Below are 26,842 nucleotides of genomic sequence, written 5' to 3'. Positions count from 1 at the left end.
TCGCATTGCATCAGAAAAAATAATAATATCAGATATTTCAGAAAATAGATCTAAACACTGAAGCTTTTTACAGAAAAAAGTGTTATATATACACTATTTTAAATCTTTTTAGAAACTAAATAGAAATTGGACGCATTCGTGCACTCTTGCAAATACTAGATGCCCACATTCCGGCGACAAATCGTTAGTCGTTATCATTTGGGAACGATTGCAATATCCGATAGCTTATCTCGTCGAGTACGTGTTGGCTTTTTGCCAATTCATTTCGCGCATGTGAGAATTGGATAGCGATTGCTCTCTTGTGTATAACTGGTTTTAATTGAAACTGTTACGTACCAGTAACTAAGGCAACGTTAAAAAATGTACATATCCTTTTTTATTCAGAAATGCTTAATCTATTTACCTTTTGGAAAAAAATATTAATGTTGTGAGAAGTATATTTTGTCTTGTTTCTGCGGACTGATTACCACAACCAAGTGGCACTGCGCTCATTTGGTGACAATAAAAACGAGTTTATTTTTGCAAGTGTTTGCCAAAAATCGAGGGTAATCTTAGAAGTAATAGTGGGTTTATCTATACAAATAAATAAAATTATTGTGCCTATTTACGGTACATACAAAAATTACATTTTTTAATCTATCTATGAAATAGCAGCACCGATATTGACAGGTCTTATACTGACAAAGTAAAACTTAAGCTGACCTAATAAGGAGTAACTTAGGCTACTTTGATTTAAAAAAAAAAACCTTAAAATTGTTAACCATTAACCTATAAATTTTACTGTTTATTAACTTTATTTACGTAGAATACACGTCCAGATACCAGGTATAGTGACGACCTGCCATAGCCTCTTACAATAAACATCAATGGTTATTAAACTTATAACAGAGAGAGGTTTTGTTAAATATATTATAGACAGTTAAATAATTACATCGCAAACAATTTTGCGAATAAAAATCTGGACCTATTAACGTCGGTAACACCACGCTAATTTCACGAATTAACTGCAATCAGAAAGGAATGCGTTGAAAAACAATAAAATATTTGTCAATTCATTAAATACTACGTGTCCGTATGCAGTAACTCCGCATGTGTGTCAGCCGTATTGTGCAAGGTGTTATTTACCACGCCACGGTACGTACAATCGCATGGACAGTGCTTACGCATTATATAAATCCACTTTTATATAACATTTAAAGTTTTTTTTCTTTTTATGTCATAAATTATCATCTTATCAGCTGATAGATACTCACTGCAAGCAATCCTACCCAGAATATCGCCACCATGAACGGTCTGGTGCTGCACGCATTCAGCGAATTTCCGCAACCTTGACTATGTCGTCGGCTGTCCTAGTGGAAGACCTACCAACACCGTTTTTACCGGCTCGTTGTCGCCATTAAAAATATTTCAGCCCCGTAAATCACACAGGAGACTATATTTATTTAGTTTTAAATGTAGTTGTCCTGGTTTTAAACAATGATAACTAACAAAGCTATCGATTTGCTAAGAATTCTAATACTTAAGTGACAATATTTAAAAAGCAAAAAAAATGGAAAAACAATTTTTTTTAAAAAAGAAATAAATGCTTTTGTACTATTTACTTTTGGTTTTGGTGCGAGATAAATTACAAAAAATTTATATAACTTACGATGTTCTTGTAAAATTTTAATCTAAACCGTATTAACGAAGTTGCACGCGACTGTACTTACTAAGATAACTGACTAGGTAAGTCGATGTTCGGTTTTGATGTTCGAAAAGCTCGTTTACCGTAAGTCGACAGGCATAACGAATTGCGACGCCGGGACAGTTTCATCTCACATTTATTGCCATTGCTAGTAACAATCAGTCAGTTAACGGGAACATTGGCTAGTTCTGTAGGATGATCCTGTTCGAGTTGAAGGTCTGATGAGAATTAAAGTCAATTCCGTTTTAAACGCAATGCAACATCACTAAGATATAATAATTAATATAAAATATTGTTTATAGGGGGTTTGAAATTATTTTCAATGCGAATTCTTATTTTTTTCTTTATCGAATCAAATTTCTTAAAGGAAGAGTTTTTTTTTTCTGACGGAAGGACACTGTTGATTTACTGCGGTCGCCAGATTTCGAGGAATAGACTTAAGTAGACAACGGTAGCAAGGGCTCAGACCGCTGTACTTAGTATCAGCTTGTGTCGTCACTCGTCTATTATATCCGTTTAACATTCTCACTCAAGGGCAAACTATATAGCCGAATATCGATAGAGCTTGGCGTGGTCAGTTGCTACTAGCTATCTAACATAACTATAGAAAAATTTGAATTTACTTTGTGAGACATGAAATGTGACAATTGAAAAATGACATTGAATTATACTTATATATATATATATATATATATATAAATTTGTGTTAAATAGGCACGCCTATAGCAATACTTAATAAATGCTTACATTTTGTGTTGTGTTACAAATTGTATTGACTGTCCAGAATTGCTTCTCTAAGAATCGCCGCGTCGTAATGAAACTTTACATTTATTGAAAATAAATAATTGTATAATTACATTGCCTGTTTAAATAATCATCTAAATAAGGTCGAATATTCTGTGAAAACGGGTACATGTAAAACATTTGTTGTATATTGTACAGATGTTAGTAGTTTGCTAAGTAAGTATTGTTTTGTTAGCATTGTACAAAATTAACTATTTTTGCCAACTGTAGACGTAAACAAACCTGGGCTTAATTATGCTAATTTATAACTAAAAGTTAAGAAATAAGAGCCTTCTAATTAATCATAAAAAAGACACGAATAATCTATTGTATTTATATTAACTAAAGATGATTTTATACATTCTTTAAAGTGATATTATAGGAAAAAAGACACGCAATAAAAACCAATCTAAAGATAAATTAACAATAAATACATTTAAAAAACTTTTAAGTAAAACTGTTTTTTGATACCCATATTGTGGTGGTTGTGGAAAAATATGTACCTAGTCCGCCATATTGGTACGGCGTCCATCTTGAATTTTAAATTTTGACATGATCATCGTGTTTTACTAGTGTAGCCCTTTCATTTGATACCCATATTGAGGGGGTTAAGGAAAATATGTAATCCGCTATTTTGTTTCGGCGGCCATCTTAGATTTATAATGTTATTGTATTTTATTATATTGTATTGTCATCTAAATTAAATATGTGTACCAAATTTCGGATCAATCTGACAACGGGAAGGTGCTTAAATTTCAATTTCTAATTTTGACCCAAATAAACAAATTCCGTACGGGTCGAACTAAGAAAAATCGTTTAAAAAGATGTTACGTATATACGTGGAAATAAAATACTCACGGTATAGAAATGCGGCCTGAGTCTACCTATAGTGTACTTGGCGATGTCGGTGGTCAGCTGCTGGCAGGCGCAGCCGAAGAGGAATACGCCGACCACTTTATAGGCTTCCCACACCCAGGCCGGGAGCTCTTTGCCCATCACGTTGCGAGACCGCCCTCCCTTGTAGTCACGCAGTCTGAGCCACTCCGTTAACACCATCTAAAACCAAAAAAATTATTCAGAAGTTAGGCTACAAAAAAAAAAAGAAAATAATATTGAAGAGACAAAAAAGTAAGGATATAAATTTATTTTATTTGTTTTGTTGAGAATTATTAGTTAACTATTGTTTGGATTATTCGATCTTTTATCGATTGATTGATTGTGTTTTGATTGCTACTCACGGAGAATTTTTTTTTTACTTATAATATTGTTATTCCATCGACGAGGGTAAAAATCGATATTAAAAATCGATATTAATTAAAGAATTTCATAGGAAAATTTCAAATTGCATTCATTTATTCCTGTATGTCAGAGGCAAAGATCGCAACAATAACTATTCTTAAAGTGCATGTGTATTTATAATAAACACATTCTTTGGTCAAATCAAAGGAAACCCAAAACCGGCGTAACGAAAATATATTGTAACAGAGTCGCAACGTTACGCGTGTAAATGCAATATTTACATAACTGCATCGCGCAGGAAGTGAGGTCTAAAGTTTCCACGCTTCTAATTATAAATCACGCACTCTCGGAATGTCTATAATCGATTTTCACGCCTTGTTAAAAGCCTGAGCCAATCATCAACTTATCATTACGGTTTTAAATCTCAAAAATATTCAAATTTTGAAAACCGATCTGTGTATATCGTTATAAACATTCACACGTGAAACATCGCTAGAAAAGCCATGAATGTATTCACTTATATTTGTTCGAAAATGTTTCCTAGTAATCAACAAAATATGTCAATATTTTTTGCAAAAAGACACTATTCCCGACCTAGCATTTTTTGAACACTTGTTATACAAAGTATAATCGCGATCTTAAAGAGGAAAGCATTTCCTACCAGGTAATCATTGTCTACGAACAATGTAATTAAATCACACTTAAAACATAATATAATATAATATAATTAAACTAAGACCCTGTTGAGATTTTTTTGAGGTTGACCCGATATTATACAGATTGATTGGAAAGTGTAAAAACATTAAAGTAGTAAATATATTGCTAATTAGCTTTCAATTTATGACACATCTTATTACAAAAATCAATCGTTTCAAAAATAATAAATTTTCAAATGATAACACATTAAGAAAAAATTGTTTTCAAAATACGAATTGGTACACAATATATTAAAATCTATTATTATTTACTAGTTCTGCAGATTTTGTACAGACAGAAGTTATTTCAAAGTTACGCATTAAATAACATTAAGTTTACGCATTCCAATATAAATGGATAAAGAAATAAATGAAACATTTTTCAGAGTGATTATTTACTTTTTATGCAGAATAAAATTCGCGACCTATACGCCTGTATTAAATTACTAAGTTATCAGTGTGGGTGAAGCAAAGAAAATAATTTAAAATCGAAGCGACTTTAATACAATTATAATTTAATTAGTGTCGCAAGTAACGACCTTGTGTGATAGGGGACAGGGTCGGGTCACGCGTGCGACGGTTGTCGTATATTCCCTGAGCCATGCCCGGGGTTAAATGGGCGTTGTTATGCAAAAAAGAGTAACGAAAAAATATGTCAAAATTGTCTTAAAATCGTCATAAAAACAGACTATACTCATCATTGAAAGACTAGCGATTCGTTGACATCGACTCGTTAACATAAGTTCAGAAACTTGAAACAGATGCATTTTATGTAACAACATAATATCTATTGATGATTTTTATATAAACATACTAGACTATTTATAAAAGTGTTTAATACACCCACTACTATATAATATATAATGAAGTACTTAACTATTTTATTTTATAGGTTTTTGCATAAATGTTAAAAAATCAACACACCTTTTAAACGTTGAAGCTAAGTAATATCTGCCGTAGAGGTCTAAATTATGACTGACATCAGCGAACATTGTATTATGTTGTATTTACACCCGTTCTAATTAGTTCAACTGGAAATTGGAGGAGTCTTTTGTTCAACACTGATGTCCTACAGCTAAAATTATGAATTGTATGCATTTACAATTTATTCTTACGTTCACGACATCGAGTCAATAATATTTAAATTATAAAAGTAGGAAGAAATCGTGTCCCGTAGGCGTGTGAATATAAACTAATGGGGTGCAAACGACGTGATAAGACGTGTAAACACGCTTGCCACTTAGAGTCGTGTTAACACGCTATTACTAAACGAAAATTCTTTCGAATAGCTCACCAGGCGTCCGCTAGTGTTTCTTATAATAGCTTTTTTCAACTATAAATTTGTTTTGAAATTAAAACAAAAAACAAACTTTTCAAAGCCTATTTAAATTTTGGTCGCAATTATCCCTAGACGGGGTAACTTTATTCATAATAGTTAACATAAGTTTCTTAGTCTTCCATACCATCCTCTGAACCCTGCAACATGGCTATTGCCGTGGATTCAAGATGACCCTTTACAAGTATTTTGCCTGCGTCTTTATGATAAAGCGTGAGGAACTCCAGGACTACTATAAGACGTTCATTCACTCCGCCAACGTCGTTGTAACTACATAGGGGTATCACGTTGTAGGACACCGGCATTACCTTTTCGTTGCACCCGCAACAGATGTGGAAATCTAATTTCGTTGTTTTAAACTCAATGTTAAATAAACCGCAGGTGGTCAACTTCTACACAATAAGCCGAGTTCAGGGGAGCAGGTCATAAATTCCCTCCAGTCTAATTGAACTCTTCTTAACGCCCCGTCTTTCTATATGTGTTCCAAAAAAAAAAAACAAATGTATCGCATGTAGGATTTTCCTTCGAGACTAAAAAAAAAACTAGCTTGGTCTTATATTTATTCAGAAGAAATCTCCTAGTTTTGTAAGGTTTTTTCTTTTGGTTATTTATCTCATCTTCATTTATATAACTGCTTTAATGTTTTATTTTTAATTATTACCATTATATATTTAAATTGGACAACTGTTTAAATTATACTTAATTTAAATTAAAATGGACCAATAATATACATTTTCATATGTCTATATGTTAACTTTGTATGTGTGCCCCAATTTGTTAACAAATAAATTAATTTATATGCGAAATATTAATGTTTGGTAAGTAAAAATTGTTTATGATAGATGTAAACAAATATCGACTTTGGCATTAAAATTTTAATAACATTATTTCATAACCCTTATGAAAAATTAGTTAAATATCTTCAAGTAATGACATCAGATAATTCTATTAAAACACAAGAAAGCAATGTAAATTATCAACCGTTTCCAATAGGAAAGGTGAAAGTTGGGCAATAGCCCAACGAAGTCTCGGCAATTGCGTGCTGTGTACAAATGTTCATAATTGTAAAACGATTTATACTCAACCCCAATAATAATTTACAACGTTAATTATGTTCGAGGAATGAATCGTTTCTTGTAATCCATTTCGTAAAACGTATATCTCGATATAATCACTTCTGCGATAACTGGAAAGATTTGTTCCGCACTTGCAAAACCGTGAAATACGTAATTTTCAATATTGTACATAAAAACAAACGCTGTTTTTCTTGAAAGAGCATTAAGATATCACGCATTTCTTAAATTTCATTAGCATTTATCAGGTTTCATTACAGTAGGTTTATAGGTGGTTCTAACGAAAAAACAAAGGAATTGGTAATAGCGCATTGATTTGTATTTTTAAATTGTGACAGTAGAATCTTCATATATCTCGCTATAAACTATGTGCTTTTGACAGTTCACGCGCTGCAAATGGAAATTGCCATTTAACAGTTGCATTGGTGGATATTGTTTACAAAATAACTAATATACTTCACAAATGTGGAGACAAAGATTTTTGTCCAATGTGTTACCAGTGATGCTATACGGATCCGAGACGTGGTCGCATACGACGGACCTCATAAGACTCAAGGTCACCAAGAGAGCAATGGAGAGGGCTATGCTCGGAGTTTCGTTGCGAAATCCAAAAAATCTAAAGTTGCCGACGTAACTCGAAGAATTGCTCGTCTAAAATTGCCACGGGCGCGGCACATAGTTCGTGTAAACGATGGTCGTTGGTACCGTAATATTCTTGAATGGCGACCACAACCCGATACACGCGGCGTGGGTTGCCGATAGATGGACCGACGACATAGTTAAGGTAGCTGGATGCGATCAGCGCAGGACAGGTCATTGAGAGGGACACCTATATCTTACAATGGGCGTCCAACAGTCGAAAAACTATACTGCAAAAGGGGGACATCGACACTTATTAATTATCTTATAAGCAGAATCGTTCGGTTGTTCTGTTGAGTGGTATCACACAGGACGGAAGATGAACGATTCAGTGCGTGGAATCTGAATGCAAATATTCCATTACGTGTCGATTCACGCGCTCATTGATATATGTGCTGACAGCGCAATAGTCTGACAGATCGCGTGGATCGATGGTGAAATTGCCGGCAGTTCCGTCTCAAACACGTTGCTATGGTCGAGTAAGGCTGTAAAAAATTGCATTCTATTCGTAATGTTGAAGGTTAACATTATGTTAAATTAGAAACTAATAAAAATATCAAAAAGATTATAAATAGAACAGATAAGATAAATAAAAAGGAGGAAAAACAATACATAAAACTGTACTGTGATATAAAGAAGCAATTTACTATAGTATTTTAGGAGCGGACGATCAGGAAGGAAGGTGGTGTTTATAAGGAGACATGTAAGCCAGGAGAGTATAAGATATTATGATGAAAAATAGATCACGATTGAAAAAAATTGTGAAGAAAGTAAAGTAAAACAGATATAAAAAGAACCAGAACAGAAGACCCTGAACGAGTATATAAAAACAAAACACGTTGATATACTATTATTATTTGCTTTATTATTCCCATAATGATTGACACTTTTTGTTTATTCGAAGCTCTCTTCCAAATCTTCTCTCTTTCCCCCTCGAAAATTATTACGGATTACCTATTAAAACTCCTTCTATTGTTGACTCTACTTTGTAAGAATCTCCGGATTGGAATACGAACAGAGAGATTATATATTCTGTCTTGGTATGTCCCTGCATAAGACTCAACGTTCGCGAAATACACACCAAAGCAATATGTCTGTTTCCATTTTTGTTTCTTTCTCTCTCATGAGAGTATACAAATACAAAATCGGCACATACTTATGCCCGATCATTTGTGCGACAAAAATACAGTCTTTATCAAGACGAAATTCCTTACATAAGAAATCGTGCACTGGTATTTATAGAATTTGATGCTTCTGAATTTGTTGAAGCGGCTATCCCAGCATAAGACATCTACTCACAAGGTAGACATACGATCCAGAAGATGCAGGATTTCTGTTGCTTCCAGCCGGTCTTATAGAGATCTATGAGGGAGATCTATGTCTAGCAATGGCAGTCATACGAAAGAAACGATGATAATGATTTACTAAAAATAGTGCATAAACACGTGATTGAAGTTTAGGATAATATAACAAATGTGAGTGATATAACGTACCAGCTGTTCAATTTCTAAGTCGGACGTATCTTATCGAACGCTTATTGATTTGACGATAACACTAAAAATATCGGTGATAATAATTTGGTTTCGTTTCCGCACGCTGGCATTACAACAAAATACATTTATATGTATTAAGCTATACTAAAGTAATAAAGTACTTCCTTTTTTTAATCATTATCATTATCATTGTTTTATCCACAGGACGCCCACTGCTAAAATAGACCACCCCCCTGTATATTTCAAATAAAAAAAATCGAATTTTTATAAAGCCGAGGCTCGTCTCTCGGGCGCCCTTGAGACGTAATGCTAAACGAGTATTATCGATGTGTGACAGCCCAAGTCGAGGTCCCCTCCATCGAATCGAGGTCGGCAGCCTCCCCACCCGGTAAAATAGTATTTAGCGGCCCGCTCCGAGTCTCCCTAGGGAGCTCTCGACCTTTTCCGTTGCACCCACGGAATCTGAAAATGCCATTTGGGCAGCAGAGCATATCAGATCAATTTATTTACAATTACACGTTTTTAATTCCAAATGCCACGGAGAGAACAAATCTCAAGATTCTTCTAGAAATTCGAATCAAGAACGATGAGATACGTAACCAAACATAACCTACATAGCCACCCGGATTGGTAATTTAAAATCGTAGTATGCATGTCACATAGCATGCAGAACTTATAGCCGCAAGAATGTTAAAGTTCTGCAGTGAAGACCATGAATGGAAAAGCGCAGCGTAGGATGTTCATCCACAACGTTATCCACGTTACGACGACAGTCTCAAGGTCGCCCGCAGACGCTGTATCTTCCAGTCTTATTGGAAATCTTTGAGGAAGGCCTAGGTTCAGCAATAGTTTAATTGTCTATATATGTAGTCAAAAATATTTCATAAAATCGCTTTATATACTTTCCCCTCCGAGTTTAACGCGTATTTTATATTTGATATAAAACAAAAAATACGAATCGCGATAAATAAGAAACGATAGCTCGCCTCGTGAGGCAATAACGTAATGGATGCCAAAGTATTTCATCCCTCGTTCCACGTATATATGTACATCCGTTCGAATGTACATGATAGCACTTACCTTTGATGTTTTCCCGGTAATGTTATAAATCATTATTGTTTACGGTTTCCGTTTATCTTTATGCGTATTTTGGAGAGGGCACCTAGATTTTATCGTTTCACGACGCCTGGCTTCTCTCCGGGATACGTGTGATGTTTTAATCAATATTCCACAGTATCACTACGAAAGACTAAAGTATTAATACGAAATATACTACTAGTTAACTATCCTTTACGATGGGCTTCATACAAAGACTAAAAGTCATCAAAAGAGCAATGAACTTTTATGAGAGATAGAATTAGGGATTAGGAGATTCGAGGAAGAACGAAGGTCACTGACGTAGTTAGAAGAATTTCGCGTCTGAAGTAGCATTGGCCATGGCATATCGCTCGTGCAAGATACTTGTTGGTTCAGCAAAGTTCTCAAGCGGCGATCATGATCCCCTGGTATTGTACCGACGACGTCAAGGTTGTGGGAAATCGCTGAATGTAAACAGCGCTAAACAGATCAACTTGGCGATCTTTGGAGGGCGTCTATGCTTTGCAGTAATGATGATAATACTTAACTTTGTACATAAATAACATATGACATATTATAGAAATAACATCTAAATATATAACACGAGAGTTCTTATAAATAAAGACAAAGATGTTTTTAGAAAAAATGCCAAGCGAGTAATAAATAGAAAATGCCATGGGATACATCGATATGTGTTACGCGATACGCTTTCTTTACGTTCCCATTTAAATTCATTTGAATAATGAATAATTGTCCGCAATTTGCTGGAACATTGAGTCTAAATGGTTAAGATATAAACGTTTTCATTAAAAGTGATACACGGCGAATAATATCAACTCTCTCACTAAATGTATTAATTAAATAATAATATTAAGCTACATTTATTACTAAACTATTAAAAAAAATTGTAAGGAAAAATTCTTAATGAACGCCGATCCAACCCCTTTGTAAAATTCTTATAACAAATTTGTAGTCTTATTGTGGTACAAAAGATACGAGATAAATTAGTTGCATCTCTAATATATATATGTATATGTATATATATATATATATATCTAAATATGAGTGTGTATGTGTGTATATGTATATATATATAGAAAAGAGAGAGAAAGATAAGGATTTAGCTTATATAGAGACAGAGATAACGTGATTTCAATAATTCACATTTATTTTTATTATGTGCTATAGTCATCCAATAATTACACTAATCCAATTATCACAATATCGTACCTCTCTAATTAAAGAACGTCTGTTACGAACATTAACCTCGCGGCTAAGGTGCTATGGAGGCAACTTTAATAAACCACTGATTTAAAAAGTTACGAAAACGAGATACTTTTGATGTACCCGCACATAACTAGTAGTTGTGTATTTAATCACGCCACTCATTCTTTCGTTTCCTGAGATTTTTTTTCAAAAGTACTATCATATTAATTAAACCTATTTGTTTTATTATACCAAAGTCATAGACCGATCGACGATCTATATCGTTTGACTATTCATTGTCGCGGAAAGTCCCTTGATGTAAAACGGTCATCGAAGCGATATATGGAGGCCTGTACCTTTCAGTGGACCTATATACCGACATGATAAAGATACATGCAAATGTCAGATCTCTGTTTATAACAAATCTGAAAAAAAAACGAACATTATTCGACCAAAATGTCATCTGAATAACAAATATTAATTGAAACACACACCAATAAAACATTAAATATTAATCTACTTTAGACTCGAATAACTTGATTAGTGCTTTCTAGGTAGAACTGGATATTAGAGATTTTACTGAGAGATAAAACAAGTACTCATGTCGGATCACTCGCAAGTGCAATCTATTTAAACCTGTAATCGCGTTCAGTTCGTAGTTAAATGTCATTGTATACAGAAATACATTCACTTGGAACACGGTTAACCTACATTAATAAACGCTGCACGATTTAACTAAAGCCAATTTAACTATTGATATACTGGTGTAGGTCTGTGCTGGTTTTCGGGCAATGGAAGAGCCATAAGATTTCTCTACGAGATGGAATCAAGAACGAAGAGAGATGTATATCTTTCTATTTTCCAGATCTCTTTCTTGTAACTAAGCCCGAATGTTAAGAACCGTGACGTGGTATTACATTTTTTATCGATTTTAGTAGCCGAGAAGATCGTAAACCGCTTAGGTCAAACACTTTACTAGGCGCCAAGGCCTTCAAGAGAAGACAGCATGTTTGAATATATAAGTTGCCGATTTGTACCAACATAAACAAATATGTCGTATTTTCCGCCCGTAGACACCCACTGCAAGGCAGAAGGCCCTCTCCAGTTATCTCTGGGGGGATATACTATAATCGCCAAGCTTAGCAGATGGATTAGCAATCGCTGTGTGATATTATGGTACGCAGAGATCGCTGTTGCCCATACTCTGGAATATTGTTTATAAGCATAAGATTGTAACCCAGGAATCGAATCCGCGACCTTACGATCGTAAGTCTCAGTCCTCCACCGCTGGGCTACCACTACTCAGTGACTTACATATGCTCTAGAGTAAACACCGAAAATACTTTCGTTGAAGCAACATAAGCTCATTAAACAATTGACGCGTCGAGCAAATAAATCAAAGTGTTATAAAGATGTTTATCTCACAAGATATATTACACACCCAAACATACTTAAGTTAATAAATACACAAGAGATAATTAAAATTGTATAAGCGGAGCAATATAAGCAGAGCACGTGCGCGCGAGACGTAATCGTAAACGTGGCAGGAATAGTACACAATCTCTCCTTAACGAACATTAAAATCTTTTCCCTTGAGGGACGACTCTGTATATACTTAGAAAATATTTTAGAATCGTGTATTTTCATTGACAACTTTTTATAAATAAGGAACTTATTAATAACCATGTCATATTTTAACAACAATATTATTATTATTTTTCAACATGGGTTTAGAAATGTTTATTTATCTAACTCGGTTATCATAAGTGATCTTCAGTAATCAAAAGAAAAATATCTGACGAGTTTAATTAGATATAAATTAGTAACTATTTAAATGCAGCTGTTTAGTTTTAGGGTTCATAACGTAGTAACCTGATTTGAGGAAGGTGTAAACAAATAATTCTTTTTTTCACATAATTCCTGACATAATTGACAGAATAACGCATTCCTAAGCTTTATTATCACAGAAAAATTGCAACCTTAGGTGCAAACAGGGAAAGAATTGTCGTTTAAATAGTCAAATATGAGAAAATTTTCTGAAACTGTGTTATTCAGGAAGTATGGTATAATCAACAAAATTATGAGTAACTTTGACAAGGCTAAATAAATTCAAATAGAGTTACTATTACTATTTCCGGAAAAATGCGTATTTTATACCATATTGTTAGAATTAAAGATATATATATAGGTATTAACAGCCTGCATTGAGTCTTGAAACAGACCTTCAACATAGTACCTACGAAGAGGAAAAACAATAAAAAGCGATAAGAACTTAAAAACAAAAACAAGAATAATAATAATTATAAACAAGAATGATAAAATTGCTGTGATATTGGAAATGTAAATAAAGTACGATATAGATAGTAAGAAAATAAACAAGAATTAAGATGAAATAATTTGTTAGCAAATGATAAAAATAATAAACATGTAACAATTGTAGAACTGGACAGAGGGCGAAAGGGGTGAACCGATGTATGGAATGATTGTGAATGCTATTAGACGAAAGAATGAAAAACTTTGAGAAAAAGTAAAGATGAGTATAGAAATAAATTAGAATTATTTTAAAAATAATAATATAAATAAAGATCCAGTTCTCACATGACAGTGGTTGAATGAGAGCTTCCGTTCTTAGCCGACTTCTACTGTGCAATAGGAAAATTCCTTACAAATTTCCAGCCTGTAAACGTTTTAGAGACTTTGTGATGAGTCAGTACATCTGTGGATATACAGTGTACGATATATATATACACAAATCATCCTTAATCTCTATATTTATATGTATAAGTATTTTGAAAATGGAACACAAAATGTGTATATAATATTGTACCAAACTATTGATAGGCGTTGGCCCACACATGTCTATAATAAAATAAATCAAGCAACCTGAAGTCTGCACCGTACATCAACAAATCATTACAAAGTATCCATTGAAGCCCACGTCGTTTGTCGTATTTAAGATATGGTCAGACAGAAATTAGTCCGTTATATAGATAAGACTCCGCTATTTATAGAGGTCTCGCGGAAAAGCAAACATAAATAGAAAATGCACGACCCGCATGCGTCCGGATGCTATATATAGATTACGGTGCGGCAATGACATGGTTACAACGCGATATGCGTGACAACTGTTTAGATTTCTATCAAATCGTTTCGTTTGGAAGGCTTAATGGGTTGTCGTGTATTTTCGGCGTACGTCACGTAATCGAAAACAAACTTTGGAAAACTTTATCGTATTAATATTATTACTACCTTGTACTGGCAACGAGTTCATGCTATCAACAATTACTGGCCTTTCGCAGTATTACAAAATATATTAATTTACAAGTTTTATATCAGTATTTCCTTTATTATCCGTATTACATATTTCAACTTGATCATCTTATTTAATGATTTAACGTCATAATATTATATAATGATTGGTTACAAAAATAAATTTTCTATTTTCAACACTTCAAAACTAGTATATTTTAGTAGTCGATATTTGACATGTTGGCATAATGACGTTGATATCTTGTTACATAATGTTCGACAGCATATGATTTAATTTTCTTTAACGTTCTTGTAATCTACTTTTTAGCCATAACATGTTTCACTACTGGACAAGATTTCCAATAGGATCCGGTAGCAAGCGGCTTGTATCCAAAGATAGCAAGGTCGTCTGTCTACTTGTAGGTTTATATAGGATAAGAAAATTGATTTGGCTAATAAAAATAATTTTTCCATTTTTCCAATAAGATTGTATTGTTTCAGTTGATGTCGCTGCTAACAAAATAGGCTTTTGCAGTTCCATCGGAATTGAGTTCGCGAACTGACAAGCCAGCGAACTTAAATAAATTTATAAACCCGATCGTACTACAGTTGAACGATGACAATACAAAACAAGATAAAGCACGAAGGTAGAAGGCTATACATGTGTGATTGTACAGTGTAGTGAATGTAAACGTGCAACTTGGGATGGCAGCGTGAAAACCCAGGATGCAAAGTGAACAACATTTCTTTGGCCTTAATAATAGTAAGAAATCGTGCGTGAATTACACGGATCAGACAAGATGAGATCACAAGATTCATCGATGCAGCGAAAACGGTAACCACTGCACAGATACACGCCCACCTGAGAATGGCGATATGGAGTAAGGATAAGGGGATGAGGAAGTGGTCGTACGAACCGTATTTTTAAAATCTGAACAATGTTAGGGCGACGTTAAAAACAAACAAAACACCAATGAAGTAATAATAATAATAATAATATATTTAGTTTACTTCAATTTAGTTAATTATTGATATTTTCACGATTTAAGTTGGGAAACAGTTCAAGAGACTTAGTAAATAATGTAACATGTAAAAACAAAGGCACGGATGCTAATGCCCGTGGAATGTAGATTAAAAAAAATAGCTCGAAAACGGAAAGCTTTATGTTAAGCAATGCATTCAGCGATTTATTTTAGTTAATATGGAGATCTGTAACCAAAATAAACATTAACACTGCATCGATATAAAATATTCCCAATGAAAATCGAATGCAATGAATACAATCTCTTCTATCGTTTTCGTTTTTTCTTTGTTTAGTCTATGTTATTGCGAACATTATAAAACAAACTAAGCTCATAATACCATCTTATCTAATATAAACATCAAAAAGCCTCCAGGGGCGCCTGTACTCAATTACGAAATCGTGCAGCCTTCTCATACCCGTCACAATAGATAAAGTCAAGTTAACAAATCCTTTGCTTTGTACACCGCATAGGTATAAAACAAACACATAAATGGAAAGCAAATATTGAAAGAGATTGCCTATCTGTGCTGTGAACATCGAATGATAATAAGAAACGAATATGAGAGAAAAATGTTTAAAAAAAGTTGGATCAATATTTAAATTCAGGCAATCGAATCCTACGAGATACGATTATTTAACGCATATGTTATTAACATTGCACGAAAGGACCCTTTTTTGTGTCATTTTTTTATGGGCCCCGTTATTGGGGACCTCTCATATACCCTTTCTTGTTGTAGGACAGGGTTTAATATTCTTTAATGATCTTTTTATTTTCTTTTCCTTTTATTTCTGTACTCTTCTATCATTTTTGGTGTGATTTACCTTTCCTATTTTTTCAATTCAACAATTTTATATAATTTTTTTTCATACTTATTTCCGTTCATTCATCAACTCGTTCCTCAAATATCATAGATCCGGGATATACGAGATATCACCCTTAGAGACCGATAGATGAAGACAAGAAGTTTAAAAATCAGACCAAAGTCACAGACAATAGCTCAGGTGCATTAGAGTGGCATGACACGAATGGGCCATTCCTGGGAAATAATATTTCTATTATGAGCGTCTACTAGAATGGTTGATCACAAATGCGATGAAGGGATGAAGATGGTAAACAGAAACTATACTCTACCTCCCCAAAAAGGAAAAGTGGAGAGAAACGAAGGAGGTCTACATTTAATTTGTAGCACAGGAAGGCTGAGTAAGTATTTATAAATTGACTAAACTAAAACTATCAAATACTTGAACGTTAATAAATAAAATCTATGCAAATAAAAATAAATATTTGAACGAGTTGCCAACCGCACTTCTCGCTACTAAATGCTTGGTGAAAGGAAAGTATTCCAATGGTGTAGCGGATTCGCAAGTCGAAGTGGAAGACCAAGGACCAGCAACCGCAACGTAATATATCTACTCACAAGCTCAGCAAACGACTTGGTTAATCTCATCGGAAGATGGTGGATGCAGGACGCTAGCTATCGGTCCTATTGGAAATTTATGTCAAGCAGTGGACGTCTTACGACTGAAAACTGATAATGATGAAGTCATACCAATTTTAAAATAGGATATACAATAATAATACATCTGCATGAGTTTAGTAAAATTTGGAAAGTTTTAAATATCAAAGCTAACAACGGAACAAACTATAACAAGGAACAATATGTAAACAATAATATATTTTGGCACCAGTATAACAGCAAACAGTGGCTGGAGGAAAATAGATAATGTTAGGCAGCATGCCAAGAAGAATTTTTCGGAACGGTCAAGGGCGATCAACAAGGTGCGATTATCGAACTAGACATGAGAAAGATTATAATTAATTTATAGTGAATATAGACAGCAGCGTGGGTAAAAACCGCACTACATTACTGACGTCATAGTTCAGGCTGCATGCAGTCGATAATGATGATCTTTATATAACAGTGGTGACAAAGCTCGATGATATTTCGAACCATTTATCAAAATTTCGCATATTCGCGTTCCATTAAATGTGTATCTAAAAATATGCAAAAATCTTAATTTTTTTAACGTTAATTTTATTTATTGAAAACATGTAAATAAAAAATATGTGTATTGAAATTAAATATTAAAAATAAAACGCATTAATTTTGCTACCCTTGATATTTTTTAAAATTTAATAAATAATTGGTGACCGTTCTTCTCATTAATTCTTTCAGATCATCATCGTCATCATATCAGCTGAAAGAAACAAGGCATAGACCTGTCGTAATGATCGGCACGGTGATCGATCAGACGCTAACCACATTCAGTGACCTCCCGCGATCTTGAAAATGTCGTCGGTCTACCTGGTGAGGGTCCAAGTCACGTTTACAGGTTCGTGGTCACTATTCTAGAACCTTTGAACTCCGTCGAAAATGAAAATAATTATTTATTACTGTAAAAATGTAAAAGTAAGTAAGCAGTCACGGAAACCCAAAATATTCAATTGTAAATCGTTCCAACTTTTTCCAACAATCATTACGTACCAAAACTATGCATATTTACAAAATTAGACCAGTACGGGCAATTTAATAGCAATTTCTCTGACATGAAAGCGTAAAATGTAACATTATGCCATGGTACTGGCGGTTACTATAGGAGTTTCATATAAAAAGCGGTAACCATGCCGTCGGACTGATATATAGCGAGAATGTTAGCTTAGAAACGTAATGTTTAAACACTGTATAGGTCATTAAGTTATGCGGATTTTAAAAATCACAGAAAAAAATACTACAAAGCCTGGGAAAGAAAATTAAACACGCGGTCCTTGGAGTGGGTGGATATGAGCTGATTTGATGATGATCAAGCTAAATAAGAAAGGACCAATATCTAGCCACCTCCGCACATGCAGTGGTTGTCGTGCATGAAAGTGCACCGCCCGCCAGCCCGCTCGTAAATGCGCATGCGACAGACAATGCCAACTACACAACCGCCACCGTAAATTCACTCAACACGTGTTTCACCCCTCCACGGGGCACCTTCAGGAGTTGTTACACAGATTAGTGCTAAACACATGGGAAGGAAACCGGAGATCCGCAGAAAAAAGTTCACCGACATAGGTAGAACAATTACGGGGGCACATCGATAGAGCAATCGACGGTCCTTGCGGCCGAAAGGTTCTCCAGTTCTCCATCACTAGGAGGACTGATAGTTACATATATATTGTATGTTTGAATTTATGTTGCGAGCTATTTTAGCTGTGTACAGTTTCCTTGTAATTCAGCACGCGGAACAAGAGGTCCGCGAGCTATGCTTTAATTAAGGTTGCAAGAAGTCATTGTGCAGTGCAAGACCAGTCATTGTGACGGTCTTTGGGGAAGGCCTATGTCTTGTAGTGGGCATCTATCGGCTGCTATATCACGATGATGATGATGAAACACATAAAAAAAAACTTGTGCCGTTTAACGTAAACACTTTTCGAATCTAGACCGGATGTTCGTAAAACACCATAACACATCGCTCGCGGTATATCGGACATTTCTTTGCGAATGTATATTTTTAACTGGACATTCGTTGCTGGTTTGTTAGCGTAATCAGTGCGTTTAAGTTAGTGGCGTGAGATCAGGGCTCTTAGGGCCACGGAATATATCTTCGACGTGATATCAGTTTATCACTTAATATTTTTTTTACAACTGCTTAAGACTCATTAGATGTCGCGCCATCTTATTGAAATAGGTCTTGTTAGTTTAAAAAATGATGTAACACTAAAATTCACCATTTTTACCCACATATAACTTACCATTATGGATGAGAATTCAATTTGAATCTAGTATCTATCAGAGAGGCCTCTTCAGGCATGTCATGACTTGTATAAGTGTTACAAATGGTCCTATATGGCTATTTATGACTAAGTAAATTTATGTAAATAATATTAATTTCCTTGCCCGTTAAAGCTATTTCAATTCAATTTACTCGCATAGATTAGCGTACAAACGGGGTAATTAATTTAAACGATAGAATCGATAGGGCGTTCCGTGGGAAACTGACGTGGCCGTATCGCGGAGACACGGTAGGGGCTTGGCATCGCGTTGAGACGATTGTGCCACCGATAACGGTCGTAGGATCAAATTCTCGTAACTTATACGAATTTATAGACACGGATCCTTCGTTTAACAGGAACCAGTAAGAAAGGCCGATATTTAAGAATTTAAATTCGACCGACATCTTATATATTACAGCGTCGTAATCAAACGTATCCAAATTGTTTTTTAACGTCACATTAAGTTCACCATCTCGGATGATAAATGCCTAAGACCTCGTTTTTTAATATAGAATTACGTATTTAATAAACATTGAAATAGCCTGGAGTTATACACATCATTACCAAGGTAAGCTATGCTATATCCAATGAAACTATTTACAGTGCAGTACAGTAAGAAGAAGCGTTTTTAATATTCGGATTAATAATAATGTTTACAATCTGTCTATTGTCTATTGGCCTATCGCATTTCAAATGTAAAAATTAGTTAATGTTACATATTTCAGAGCGATCTCTTTTACTGGATCATTATAAATAGGTTTTAAACATTTATAGTGTTTTGCTTACATTCATCTCCTTACAGCTTATACGCCTAAAATAAATAATCGTGACTAGAAGTTGTAAAAAATATAAAATCCTAAAAAATGTAACGTTAACGTGAACATTCTTCTATTTACGTTATCACGTGTAATCCATAAACGAGGGGTTAATATCGATAATGGAGCCGATAACGAATAAACCACAAAGGTAATGGCTTTGCGCACTGATAATAATCAAGTTAGACTTAATATTTACACAACATATAACCTTTGGACTATTCAGACATTCCTGCTTCTTATACGCAAGTCTCAAGAGTTGCACTGTTGCATTCACGCGTACGTTATGGATTTTGAAACATTAAGTGAAAACATTAACGAGTTTCGTTTCAACTTGGTTACACATAGTAATGCGTACAATAGAACGACTTTGGTTCACTTGATTTTATCTTCGTACGGATGCGTTTCACTGCTTCAGTTCTTATTCAACTTAATTCTTATAGTATGCACGTGGCCCTCAATGTGTGTGTGTGTTTGTTTGTCTACACCTTTATATTTTGTGGGAGTACCCGACAGTCGTCGTCTGAGCAATATGTTCTCATCACTTGTTGCGCCAGCCGACGAAGTTCCAACAGCTCCATAAGGCTTTCATCAAGGCAATCATCGACTTTAAACCGTGCAAGTATTGTGCCATTACAACCAGTATTAAATGATTACTCCATTTAGTCTAATTTATACATGGCGTTTGGTTATAAATGAAAAGGCTTTAAAGGGGTGAATTAGCTGATTTTTCAGCTTAAAGCTTAAAAACTTTTACACCTTTTTCCAATTAGTATTAAGTGATAGGTTTAAAATACGTTACAGTAATTTATTTATTATATAAGAATGTGTATTTAAACAAATTCTATACAGGATGATATGTTTTAGGTGTAAAAACTTTAAAGAGGTGAATCTAAGCAAAAAGCTATAAAGCTTCAAGACCTATCCACAATGATCCTCTGAATCAACTGTGAAATATGTTACATTGACTTATTTATACATTTGGAATTACATAGGCTAATCTCTTCTCTAAGTTTATGGTCTACAGGGACAGATAGTAAACAATTATTAATTTATAATATGTAGTAATCCGAATTTTTAAAATACTTTAGTACCATATTATTATAACGTAATTTAATTTTGTGTGCCAACAATGGCAACTACACAGTCAATGACGTCATAGAAGATAGCACACCTAGGGAATGACGTGTTCGTTTCTCACACGCACATAACACTCTCCATGACCCATCATCGGCGACCACGACATCACTGTATTAACTATTTATTAATAATCTATAGAAGCCACCTTCATAATAACATCGCAATACATAAACAATTATTATCCGATCTTTCCTGTTAATAACCTATAAATTAGATTTTTGTCTGCGCAAAAACACCACAAATACAATCTGATATCTTCATAGTTGTAACGCACTGGCTTATTAATGTCAAATATTGACGAATATTTTGCGCTTATGTAAACACATCCTAATCTCATGCCCAACAAATTTAGATAAGTTGTAGATTTATTTGTATTAACTCTGTCGTGCAAATACAATATATAGTGTTACCGAAACCGCTGTACCGTGCCTTCGGTATACGCATCGAGAGAGGAGGAGTATCGGCCACTGCTTTCCGTCAGTTCGCAATCAAACGCAAGTCGCGATTGCGCTCGTAATCTTTTCCCTCCGCCTCACCCAGCACTTTCCTAAGGCGCGGTGCAGCGGTTTCGGTATATTATTTATCTGTTCATTATTTAATTTACATAATGAGTAATAACCGTTAACACGGGGACACCGAGGCCGACGATGTACAGCATGACGTTAGTGACAGTCGAATCCTTGTAGGGATGCTTGAGAGATTCATCGTCACAGAAGAAACCCCTCTTGTAAGGGTCGCCCCAGAGGTAGAACGCGAGGATAAGGAATCCAACTGCAACAAAAAAAATTTTATTATTATCATTACACACGTACCATATTTTATTTGAATCGAAACACGCAATTAATACAAGGTTCAATCTACGTTCAATTTACCCAAACTAAGGTAAACAAGCACCACAGCATACGAAAAAAAATTATGATTAGATTTTCGAAATCACCTTTCAAACCACCACCAAAAAAGTATTTTTTTTAATGGAACATCACGCCTATATCGTTAACTTTAATCACGAATATAGTACAAAAAAAATAAATGGTTTATAGAACAAGCAGTTAATCATAACCACAATTTATGTTACGCACAAATAAAAACTCCAATAAAAAAACAGAAAGAGAATTTAAATTGGAACTGAGAGAATCACCTTCGGGCAAAAACAAATGAAACCATTGTTTCCCGCCATAATTCTTCACGGAATAGACAAAAAACTGCAGGTTCTGCCAAATAGATACAAAAACCACGAAGGACTGATGTTACGTTTTTATATTTAAACTAGAGCTCAGACAGATGGACAGACATTCTTCCTAATTAATATCATAAGCTGTATTTTCTTTTTTAATCTTAAGTCACGCGGTTTAATTTATTAATTACAAATGAATAAAAAAAAATTTACATCATAAATATGAAATAATATACAGAACGATGGAAAATAGGGTGTGCAAGTTTAAATAAGGTAATTATAAGTCATTTGCTGTCAATTAATGTATGGGGAGTACCCATCCAAAAATTAGTGGCTTCAGAAATGATAAATCACATAATTAAAATTAATTATTGTTAACTATATTTTAATGGCCTGTCGAATTCATATAAATTAATAAATAAATGTGACATATTTGAGAATGATCACTTTACATAGTGTGATTGGAAATAGTTGTATAAACTTTGAAGATTTTTGCTAGCAAATGTTTTATACGTTCAACTATTTTAAGTTTTTTCGCTTAAAATCAATCATCCTATATATGTAGAATTTGATAATTTAAGTAAGCTTTGTGTAAACGAGTATCTTGAACTCTCTACGACAATGAATCTGTGTCCATCGATGTATATACCTTACCATGGTTATATCTTCCTGTTTTATTAATTTAAAAAAAAAAATCCTAACGCTAACTATATCCTCCAACCTCCTTCTAACTGTTTTCAATCATCTAATCAAATAAGATTAAAAAATATTACTCGGCTAGTGAGATGTATCATGTGATATCTCGCAATGATGAACATCACGCTTTACTGAGCAGAATTTTTAATTACAAAAACTGTGAAGTGTTAGGTGAACGACCAGCACAACTTTTTATTGTTCAATATTTTTCTTTCAAAGGATACGGCTTCTACACACAATAATCGAGTTTTCCAATTACGATTCCATCGTATCGCTCCATTACAAGCCAAGCAATAAAAGGCGGTCCCAAGTGGGTATAAATGTGCATAAATACCATTAAAATAGGTTTTATTGGAAATTTAACGGTACCGTTGTTAACTTGGAACATAAAAAGGCTGTTAGCGTAGTATACGATGTTTAAATTAAGGGCGATAAATTTCATTAAATAGATGCACTGATGCTTCGATAGGGGACACCTATTTTTTCTTCTATAGATTAAGACGAACTTCCTATCTTCAGCAATAAAACTGTCCGACTTTTCTTAAATTTACTACGTGTGTTCATATATTTTTAACTTAATTATAGATATAAACACTTATAGCCTATTATTATCGGGAGAGACAGTTATAATGTTCTATAATCAAAGAACATAGAAGCATCCGATCGTATACCATCGATTATGCGATCCGAAATCGCATCTAACTTTTATTTTATTGATCAAAGATCTCTTTGACGAATATATATCTAAATAAAAAAGCATTTCCACTATTTATTTTTTACGCAATAATGTAAAATTCAGACCGCTACTAACCGGACCTCTTGGAAATCAACGGGGAAGCTATTTGTTCACCAGTAGACGTCTTATAGCCCCCCCCCTCCCTCGGAATCTCTCGAGATTCGCTACCTTAAAAGAGGTTTTAGGCTAGGTTTTCTCTACGTCTACTAGCTCGAACCAGGGGAATCTGCAAATATCACTTTTGCATCAGTGAAAGTCCGGCTTAAAAAACAAATTTTGTTATTTGCAATCTCGCTTAGCATCAATTACAAAAACCAGTGTAACTAATCGTCATAGAATAATAACATTTAATTGAAAAATAACCAGGTTTCCTGCGTTAGATAAAACTGTACAAGAAAGATTAATAGCACAAAACATCAATCCACGTATGTAATTTAAAATATATTTAAATTATTTCTTGTAAGTACCAATTAATGGGTTTCCGGTACCGAATGCCGGCCCCGTTGACCAATTTATTACATTCAAATAAGCAGTTTACAACTACGTATTTTCTAATCAAAAAGCTCCGTGATAGCTTATAATAAAGATAGTTGGTATCAAAATACTATTAGATAAAATCAGTTGTCAAAATAAATTTTAAATTTAAATTTGTCATTCGTATATATACAGCAATATTCGGTACTACCGCCAAGTAACCGGATATTACACGTGACGTTTATTTTTTAAACTTATATTAACAATAATGTACCTTCGGTCCCAATTTTAATATATAAACGAGTATCTATATGCCTCGGCATATCAAATAAAGCAAATTTTTTTACCATGTTTAGGCGCGGGGAACGTTTATAAAGGTAGAAGACAATTATATTGCAAAGGAACTAATAAAACCACTACTTTTCTTTGAACTTACGTAACGATATAGTAAATTCACCTGTTCGTAACTCGCCAATGTTTGACATCGATCAAAAAAGTTTTAAGGATAAAATTTCGCTGTTAAATCGTATCATTACTCGTCTTGCATTATACAAAATAGCATAGATAATTATAATAAAGACATTTAATCAATAAATAAATTAATCATCCTGTAATACGTTTTATTTATTTATTTTTCTGTTCGACTGCGACTCTCCAATACCTCTTGACATGCGTAAGTCTCTTGCATCAATTAGTTTATTGATATATTTCGGAATAGTGTCCGTATATACAAGCTGATTGGTTACAGATGAAGATATTTAAAAGGGTCAATGTCAAGCTTATTTGCTGTCAATTAATGTAAAGTACTCCCTATTCAAAATTGGATCATTTCAGTAATAATTACATAGAATGAAAAAGTGTTTTAAAAATTCGGATAGCTTCGTATTAAAATTAATTATTGTTTACTATCTGTCCCTGCAGACTTTGTACTGCTAAAAGTTATTGGCTTGTCGCAAAAAAATAATAAACGTAACATATTTAAGAGCGATCACTTTATACAGGGAATTATTTCAAATAAAATTGTAAGATTTTCTTTAAGTTTTTGCTGACAAAGTTCTAAAAGTTTCTAAAAGAACACGTAATAAATACATTTAAAAAACTTTTAAGTTAAACGGTTTTTTGATACCCATATTGTGGTGGTTGTGGAAAAATATGTACATATTAGAACGGCGTCCATCTTGAATTTTAAATTTTGACATAATCATCGTGTTTTACTAGTGTAGCCCTTTCATTTGATACCCATATTGAGGGGGTTAAGGAAAAATATGTAATCCTCCATTTTGTATCGGCGGCCATCTTAAATTTATATTGTTATTGATTTTATTATACTGTATTGTCAACTAAATTAAATGTGTACCAAATTTCTGATCAATCTGACAATGGGAAGGTGCTTAAATTTCAATTTCTAATTTTGACCCAAATAAATAAATTCCGTACGGGTCGAACTAAATAAAACCGTTTAAAAAGGCGACCCGGCATGCCCAAGCATGAATCCTTAATGAAGTAAACATATGGTCATTTATCATTATTTTTATAGACACAACTTGCGTTAAGTTCATAACACAGGGAACGATATTTTGCCCCAATTCGTTGAGTATACGGAAGTGGAGCGAGACACGAGCTCCGCCATCTGGATGCTTTAGTGACAGAAGCTCTAATGACTTCCCGACTGATGTCTATACGTAGATTAACATCATCAACACATCAAACATAGTACAGTTTTTAATATTCCTATATTGTAACACGACAAGACAAAATTTTGAACAAATATGACGATACCTAAAAATAAAGAGAAGATTGCAAAATTGTAATTTAATTAATGCGCCATTTAACATAAATATGCTCGTAAAGATCTTTCTGGAAAATAATTCATATTATAAGTAATTTCTTTAGCTGCTTACATTCGGTATTTACAAATAAATAGATCGCTGAACTGGACACGAATGGTCCAAATTTTTACAAGACACGGGAGATTCTCCGAGTACCCGCATAGGTTCAAACTCAGGGAGAGATCCTCGTGCATCTGTAATCCGGTGATAGACCAGACCGTTATTCTCCTCATAATCAGCTGTTCACTGTTTTGCTCGGTAAGAGCAGAATACCAGACTAGGTTAACAGAGGTAATAGAAGTGGAGACCATAGTCTCTGATGGGTAAAAAAGAGTATCGCCAGACTTTTTTGACGTACTGCGAAAAAGTTATTGGGAAAAACAATAACCAAGATACAAATAAATGAAAAGTATAAGAAAATAGAGAGGTGCGTGAATAAGTTATAAAATATCTGTAATATTAGAAGTGTAGATTAAGTGCGGTATAAATAGTTAGAAAATAAGAATTAAAAATAAATAAATTGTTAAACTGATGATAAAATAATAAACGTAAATTAACTAATTAATAAAAATAAATAAATAAAAAACTACGTAAATAAACTCTGTAGAGGAGGCGACGAAAATGTCGCCTTCACATGGAAAAGTATGAAAAGGATTGAATGATATTGAGAAGGAAATTAGATAAAAAATTAAACATTGAAAAGGACAAAAGATGTGCATG

General features: G+C 34.0%; 1 protein-coding gene across 1 annotated transcript in view; it reads right to left on the bottom strand.

The window, feature by feature from the left end:
* Positions 1-26,842, bottom strand: part of LOC137921353 (putative phosphatidate phosphatase) — a 134,102-nt gene that overhangs the window by 62,756 nt on the left and 44,504 nt on the right. Inside the window, exons 2-3 of the mRNA XM_068764062.1 lie at positions 21,833-21,984; positions 3,326-3,523 (exon numbers count right to left, since the gene is read on the bottom strand). Coding sequence (XP_068620163.1) covers positions 3,326-3,523; positions 21,833-21,984 — 350 coding nt within the window. The remainder of the gene's footprint in view (positions 1-3,325; positions 3,524-21,832; positions 21,985-26,842) is intronic.

This window comes from Battus philenor, unplaced genomic scaffold (genome assembly GCF_028537555.1).
Source record: "Battus philenor isolate CCGP_79_NKW_IND1 unplaced genomic scaffold, ilBatPhil1.0.hap1 SCAF_19, whole genome shotgun sequence".
NCBI classification, from domain to species: Eukaryota; Metazoa; Arthropoda; class Insecta; order Lepidoptera; family Papilionidae; genus Battus; species Battus philenor.
The sequence above is the reverse complement of the archived record's forward strand: the minus strand, read 5'-3'. Positions and strand labels throughout refer to the sequence as shown.